The sequence below is a fragment of the Parasteatoda tepidariorum genome, chromosome 1 (assembly GCF_043381705.1).
Source record: "Parasteatoda tepidariorum isolate YZ-2023 chromosome 1, CAS_Ptep_4.0, whole genome shotgun sequence".
Taxonomy (NCBI): Eukaryota; Metazoa; Arthropoda; class Arachnida; order Araneae; family Theridiidae; genus Parasteatoda; species Parasteatoda tepidariorum.
This window is the reverse complement of record NC_092204.1, coordinates 99,848,525-99,856,863: the sequence shown is the minus strand read 5'-3', so window position 1 is coordinate 99,856,863 and position 8,339 is coordinate 99,848,525. Positions and strand designations below refer to the sequence as shown.

Sequence of the window (8,339 nt, the reverse complement as noted above, 5' to 3'; positions counted from 1 at the left end):
CATAATGGTTTTAAACGTCATAATGCATGCATATACTATTTGTGGTATACATGTTATAAACCAAAAAAGGATAGGATGCATACATTAATAAAACATAATGACATTTTAACAATTGAATTACAACTGTTAACAATTAAGAATTTTATTTTAAAGTACTGATTAAAAAACATAGTTTGACAGAAAAAAAATCTAGTTTCTAATGAATTAATTTTTTGATGTACATAATTTGCGGTATATATAACGAATTTTTTCTTATGTGCATAATCTTCAGTATTATAAAGAAGAGTAAACCGAGGAGCATAAACGTGACTTCATTAGACGAAGACATTAATTTTTTGATGTGCATTAATTTGTTGAAGTTACATGGTAACAGGACTTAATAGAGGTGTGCTTGTTCAAAGTCAACCACTCAACCCCACTTTCCAATAGGAAGTTAGAAAAGAGCGGTGTTCAAATTCAGAGAGGGTCGTTATATTAAGAGTTGACCTTTTTTACTGTCGTTATAGCAAGAGTAAAATAACGTTATCTCTTATGGATGTGAATTGGGACTCCCTCACAGGGTCGTTATATCATGTTGGTCGTTCTATCACAGGGTCGTTATAACACGAGTCGACATAGTTTAAAAGGGTGACACCAAAAATACAGATTAATAAGTGCAGCCGATATTTTAAGTTACGAAATCTCTGATCTTAAAATACTTTCTCTGAATAAACATACCTTTCTTTTCAATGGTTTATGACTTTTGATCCTAAACTATTTTTGACCTAAAATGTAGGGGGTAGACGCAATCTGGGAAATATGTTTCTCATAGTTTGGTTAGGGGACAAAGTTTGGACCCTTTAATATTAATTTTAATTTCTGCTCATTTTACCGTATCCCGAGAAATTTCACAGCGAATTGAAAAGTTTGCACACACAATTATAAAATTTATTTATCCAACGATAATTCCAAACAAAAATAGCTTTTAGTAAATATTTATTATTTTTTACTATTTTATTTAAAATTAGTCAAAAATTTTTTCAGTCTTTAAGCTTACAATTTTCACACCATTTTAAAGTACGAAATTTTACATGACAAAATACAAAATTTGAGAGAAATTGGCTGAATAGTCTCAGAGAAATCGAATTTCAAGCAAACGACTTTATTCAAATTCGATTAAAGGATTCTTTCCTTCTGTTCGATTTCTTTCAAATTCAATTTGTCAAAACTATTTGACCGATTTCTCTCAAATTTTGTATTTCGCCATGTAAAACTACATACTTTAAAATAATGCAGAAAACTGCATACCCTGACTAATATTAACTTGCTATTAACGTTCGACTTATATTAAATTAAATAATAAATATTTACTTTTATTTTCGCACGGAATTATCCTTGGACAAACGAATTTTATAATTTTTAGTAATTTTTTTTAAAATTCGCTTCACGAGATATGACAAAATGAGCGAAAAGTGAAATTAATATTAAGGGGTCAAAAGGTCAAAACTTTAGATCGCTCTCCTGGACAAACTTTGGGGACCATATTTCTCCTGATTGCGGTTACCTCCTATATTTTGAGGGTCAGAAATCCGAATACACTGAATAAAAGGCATGTTTATAGTAAGAGAAAATGCGTCTTTTTTTTTCGTAACTTAAAATATCGTCATCAGAAATCAATTATCATATTTGAGGTCACCCCTTTAATCATTTCGATTTTGTCTTAAAACGGGCAGCTCAGATCATTAGATTAAAAATTATTCAGGGAGATCCGGGTTTTTTTTTTCTTTTTCTTTCCTTTTTTTTTTTTTTTTTTTTTTTTTTTTTTTTTTTTTTTTTTTTTTNTGCTCACTGTTCATTTGTTTGAGTATATATTTTCTAACCCTTGTTTATATAGTCTGCGTAGCATGAATTATTTGGCATATTTAAGGTTCACTCATCAATTTTGGGTATACTGCTATCACTATGTTAGACAGCATTGTAATTCTGAACCTAACCCAGAAGACAAGAGATCTTTCGCCGCAAACTAGATTTCATGAAGAACCTTTTGAAGAAAAACTAAACTGTCTTTGCGTTTCATGTAGAAGAAAACCACTTAAAACTCTCGCGGCTGGACCAGCAGCAAGAAAGATTCTAATTCATGGTCTCTATCTCATTGAAAATATATTACGGTAGCACTGGTTGTCGGGGCAAGGCCAGATACAGTATTGCAGTTAAAACGATGCTATTTCATCAAAATAGTTTAAAAATAGTAAGACATTTCAGCTCCAGGTTTTGCCAGGGGGATCACGGAAACTAAAGTGACCAACGTCGTGATTGTGGTCAGCATTGCTCGGAGACTGATTTCATTTCCCATCCATCTAAGGCCGCCATTGGGGATCAGTTTTACACAATCACAGCTTGGGAGATTCAAACGGATGATAACTGGCAAAGTTTGGTTCCGTGAACATTCAATACCGTACTCTCTTGGAATTCCACGATAACTGGTTGTGTGGCTAAAATTTAACTTATCACATAGTTTACTTAAAATTTTAAGTGGGGCAACATTAGCATGAATAAAACGAAACTGAATGAGCTTAAAAGATCATGAAATGAGCTTATGCTGTTTAGAATATTTTTGACTATTTAATGTTTTTCTTTATTGCATATGTTTCATGTTATATTACATTTTTTAAATTAAAAACTGCAGTATAATTTATCATGTATTCATGGAATATAACCATTTTCTCATTAATACATATTTTTGACAAATTCTTTAATGCGTTTTATTAGTATTTTTATATAACTAGTTCTTAAAAAGTACAACTTTTAAAACGTTTATTGAAGTAAAATGCAAAATTTTTTACTTGTGGATAGCTCTCCATTTATACTTACTTTTAAATCATAACTGATTATCAGAAAGAAATCAAATTTTCTCGGACGAAAAAGTAACGTAGCGGTCTTTTAGAAATGAATTAATTGAATTTCAGAGAAGTTCATTAGTTTTCTCTTTAATTTGTTAAAATATGACTTAATTTGCTACTTTGTTTATTACTTTGTTTCGTTTGTTACATTAGTAAAGTGACAGTTTTTACTGATAGTTAAATAAATATGTTTGCATAAAATTACGTTAATTTAAAGATTTGTGTAAAAAAACTTCTCGTAAAATCATTTTATGCATCATATATAAAATTCCTATAAAAGCATAGTTTAAAGAGCTACCTTTCACAGCGTTTATATTATTTATTTTAATGGAAGAATAATATATTTTTAAATTAGTAAAAGAAGAAATGAATATTTATTTCATAAATATTTTTCGAAACCATTTTATTTAATTACTTTCCCCGTTATTCTTATTCGAATATTTTATTGTAAATACATTGTTATTTTTTATTATATAATACATCCCTGTAATAACTTCTTCTAAATGTGCTGCCATCTGCGCATCGTATAAAGAAGCATTATTCGGAATAAAGTGAAAATACTGTTGAATTATAAGTTTATCAATAGAGAATTTAAAAAAAAAATTACAATTAATTATCATAACAATCATTACATATCATACATATCATAACATTATATCACAACAACACATCACAATAACAATATCATATATAACTACATATCGTAACATTATCATAACATATCATATAATTATCATAACATTATTATAATAACAATTATCATAGAATGAGTAGTATAATTTATGTTTCGCAATTTCTCAGTGAACTCTAAAAGTATCTTTCCAGTCACATGTATTAATGAAACAAAATATTTATCTATTAATTACAGTCTTGAAAATTGCTTGAGCACGTTTTTCTTTTAGGAATTTTATTACTTTCTCTCTTTTGCATTAGAAAAAAAAAATTAAGAAATCAACCGGTGTTATTTCGCATTTAATCCTCAAAAATCATCATTCCATCCAAGAATGAGATTTCTAGATGGAACTTTTACTTTTATTTTCGCACGGAATTATCCTTTGACAAACGAATTTTATAATTTTTAGCAATTTTTTTTAAATTCGCTTCTCAAGATATGACAAAATGCGCGAAAAGTGAAATTAATATTAAGAGGTCAAAACTTTGGATCACTCTCCTGGAAAAATTCGGGGACCATATTTCTCCCGATTGCGGTTACCTCCTATATTTTGAGGGTCAGAAATCCGAATACACTGAATAAAAGGCATGTTTATAGTCAGAGAAAATGCGTCTTTTTTTTTTCGTAACTTAAAATATTGTCTGCTGAAATCAATTATCATATTTGAGGTCTCCCCTTTAATCATTTCGATTTTGTCTTAAAACGGGAAGCTCAGATCATTAGATTAAAAATTATTCAAGGAGATCCGGGTTTTTTTTTTCCTTTCTTTTTTTTTTTTTTTGCTCACTGTTCATTTGTTTGAGTATATATTTTCTAACCCTTGTTTATATAGTCTGCGTAGCATGAATTATTTGGCATATTTAAGGTTCACTCATCAATTTTGGGTATACTGCTATCACTATGTTAGACAGCATCGTAATTCTGAACCTAACCCAGAAGACAAGAGATCTTTCGCCACAAACTAGCTTTCATGAAGAACTTTTTGAACATTATATCACAACAACTGATCACAATAACAATATCATATATAACAACATATCATAACATTATATCACAACAACACATCACAATAACAATATCATATATAACAACATATCATAACATATCATATAATTATCGTAACATTATTATAATAACAATTATCATAGAATGAGAAGTATAATTTATGTTTCGCAATTTCTCAGTGAACTCTAAAAGTATTTTCCATTCACAAGTATTAATGAAACAAAATATTTATCTATTAATTATAGTCTTGAAAATTGCTTGAGCACGTTTTTCTTTTATTAATTTTATTACTTTCTCTCTTATGCATTAGAAAAAAAAATTAAGAATTTAATCGGTGCCATTTCGCATTTAATCCTCAAAAATCATCATTCCATCCAAGAATGAGAATTCTGGATGGAATTCAGGTTGAGTTTCTTAACAAGAAACTATTTCCAGGAGGTTCATGGTGCCGTGAAAGAAATTTCCGCTTAACGTGACGTCATTCCCTAATGGATAACTTCTTTCCGAGGAGCTCATTTGAGCAATCACGGCTCCCAATGATAAGAAGAACTGCAATTTTTTTAAAAATTTTAATAACTCCTCCGGATGGTACACATTAATGCATTGAGGTTACTTTTATATTTAATATAGGATGGTCCAAACTCAATCAGACAAATTTTGATACCTTAATAACCAGAACATTGCTGATCCAGAATCATAATAAAAATCAAACTGAATCCTTTTGCTTACAATAGATGATTATTAGTGCAATCGTTACAATTGCAACAATTTGTTAATAACTTAATAAAAATAATGATAATAACCGGGGCTAAAAAATTCTAAAAATTCTCATAAAATGCAAAAAAATACAAAAAAGGCTTGAAAAAAACCCATCAAAAATTACCTTAAAAAGAAAAATAATGTCCTTAAAAACATGTTTCATCTTAGTTTTTTTTACGAAGAAAATTATAAACCGTTATATGTATAACAAATAAGATACTAATTAAAATAAATATGTATTTCAGGAATAATACCTGATGAAGATAAATTCAAGAACATCAGAATTGTTGCATTCATTATCAGAACTGGAATTCCAAAATATAAAAATTAAGGACAGTATTGCTTCCAAACTTAAGAACAATTTAAGAATGTGAGCAATTTCTACAATACCAACATGGGTTTGGGGAAGAAAGAAAAATTAAAAATTATATTCTTTTTAAGTTACGCAATTTTTTTCGGAACAAAAAAAAAGAGGGAAATAAAAGTCATGAATAAAGGAAGTCCAATAAAAAATCAACAAGAAACGCAAACACTGCGAAAAAAAGGCAAACTAAGCAAAAAAATATTACTTAAAAAGATGTATGTTTATATGCATATAACCAACTTAAATATCCATTTACGGATATATATAATTGATCATATGCCTTTGCCAACATCCTAGCCCTTAAAATAACACATAATAAAAAAATTGTGCAATTGAGCTTTGTTCATTTTTTTTTCTTTTTAATTTTTGTGGAATTTTGAAAGATTGAACTCAAATGATTAATAAATTTATTACTTGAGTATCACATTAAATTTAACTTTATAAGTTGAAATTCCGCTTTTGAAAAACTGGGAAAGTTTATTTATCTTTTTTTCACTTTTCTTTAAGGATGCTCCTCCCAACTGGTCTGTTCCATGATGAATCGATCACTTTCTCTTTAATTTGATAATTTCTCAGAATTCCTTCACTGATTTTTGCAAAACTTCCAGAAACTCGGCATAATCCAGTGGAACACCGGGGAGAGTTTCCAAACTGTTCAGGAGACTTGTTAATTAAGAACAATTCAGAAGTTGAGATTTCGTTTTCGCTAATGTTCGGCAAAGGACAACGCTCTCCGTTTTCTGCACAGTCCTGAAAATATTCTATTGTATCTTTAAGAGATTCTTGAACATTAAAAGAATCATGCGGGTATTTCGAGAAAAAGGATTCCAGAATCATTTCAATGTTTATGTTCAATAAATGTTTAAGTTCATTAACTAACTTTTTTGCGCAATGACAATTGTAATAAAGATATTTCATTGTTATTTGCGCTCACAAGTTCACAATAATCTTCATTAAGTGGCAGTGCAGCGTGAAAAATTCTTTAGATTGTTCTTGCTGCATTTGCTTGAGAGAATGCGTTCTCTGAAGTTTTTCAATTAGAGTTCGATCCTACGGAGAAAAAAATTGCTTAAGTACTTCGCCTATAAATTATTACAATAAGCATTTACATATTGAATAAAAGTTTTACATATTGAATATTTCGTTAAATAAATAGGAGAGTCACTTAAAGGTCGGTTTGTGATTTGCATAATTTTCCGATAGGAGAAAAAAAGCAGTATAATCAATGCGTAAGACATTGAAACCTCCTTGTTTTCAAGTTAAAATCTGTTAAGATCAAATTAAAATCAAATTTCAATCAACTTTTTAAAATACGAAAAAATGTATACTAAATTTACACTTCGCAAATTTCAAGTTCAGAATTGAATTCCTGAAAGTTAAGCAATAACGGTTAAATCTCCGAAACAAACAATCACCTGATTAGAAAAAAAAATTACATAAATATATATATACAAGAAAACACAGAAATCCTTTACAGATGTAAGTTATCTCTAATTTTCAAATCATATAAAATCGTTTACTTCTCATACGCTTCCAAAAATAATGTTGGCTAAGTTGACAGATATACCATACTATCAGAAGAGATAAATATAAAATAGCTAATAAAAGTGTTTCTAGTAGAATTTGGTAGCTATGTAAAACCATAGAAAATACTGTTGTTTGGTTGAATAACACAGAGGTCAATGCCGGCAAATAAAATATTTATTAAAACATAATATGCGGAGACAATATTTTGCACACACAGTGCTATACATCTGAATCAACCAACAACCAGTCAGCTTCTTCAACAAATATATATCGATGTCACCTATCGGGAAGGCGTTGTATTACATTACGCAACTCGCGCAACTTAACTGAGAGGGCGGGGAAAAATGAGATTTTATTTGAATATTAAAAACACTCCCCCTGCGAATAAATACACATTTTTTCACAAAATATAAAACATAAGTAAACTAATTTCCCACACAACTTAAACTTATTAACAATTAATCAATTAAATTTATTTGTGACACAGTCCAAGTGAGCTTGTCAAAAGTTACAGCTTTAGTTAGGAAATCTGCGATCATTTCGTCCGTTTGCACATACTCTACTTCAATAATTTTGCCAATTATATCCTTTACGTAACGAAGTTTCAAATTGATATGTCTCGTTCTAGAAGATGATATTGCACTATTCAACCAATCAATTGCAGATTGATTGTCAGACGAAATGGTCACAGGTTTTTTTACAAATATAGAACAATGCAATTCTTCTAATAAATTTAATATCCACATTAGTTCTTTACAAACACCACCTAAAAAACAAGTTCCGTTTCACAAGTAGATAAAGCAACAGTTTTTTGTTTATTGTTCTTCCATAAAATTAAAGAATCACCTAACATTACAATTTCTCCTGAAAATGATTTCCCATTTTCAGCATTTCCCCAGCTTGCATCGGCATGAGCATTCAAAAGTCCTGACTTGTTACTAAAAAATAATTTTTCATCCTTTGTACCATTGTGATATTTTAACACTCTTTCAGCTAAATTAAAATGTCGTTTCTCAGGTTTATGATTAAATTGGGATAAGTAGGTCATGACAAATGCTAAGTCTGGTCGTGTTCTGTTCGAGAGATATAAAAGTTCCCCTATTAATTCTTGATATTGTGTTTGGTTAACCAT

At 29.4% G+C, this 8,339-nt stretch overlaps 1 protein-coding gene across 1 annotated transcript; it reads right to left on the bottom strand.

Moving 5' to 3' along the window:
• Window positions 1-7,665: 7,665 nt before the first annotated feature.
• LOC139426647 (uncharacterized) lies at window positions 7,666-8,339 on the bottom strand. Its single transcript, XM_071186149.1, has 2 exons — window positions 8,054-8,339; window positions 7,666-7,973 (listed from the first exon to the last, which is right to left on the bottom strand). The coding sequence occupies exons 1-2, from the start codon at window positions 8,337-8,339 to the stop codon at window positions 7,666-7,668; spliced, it is 594 nt and encodes a 197-aa protein (XP_071042250.1).

Excerpts from the sequence above, each read along its gene's own strand:
- LOC139426647 (XM_071186149.1), bottom strand. The coding sequence starts at position 8,339 with ATGGTTAACCAAACACAATATCAAGAATTAATAGGGGAACTTTTATAT. Across the intron at positions 7,974-8,053 it reads AGGAGAAATTGTAATGTTAG|GTGGTGTTTGTAAAGAACTA; the intron begins GTGATTCTTTAA and ends CTTGTTTTTTAG.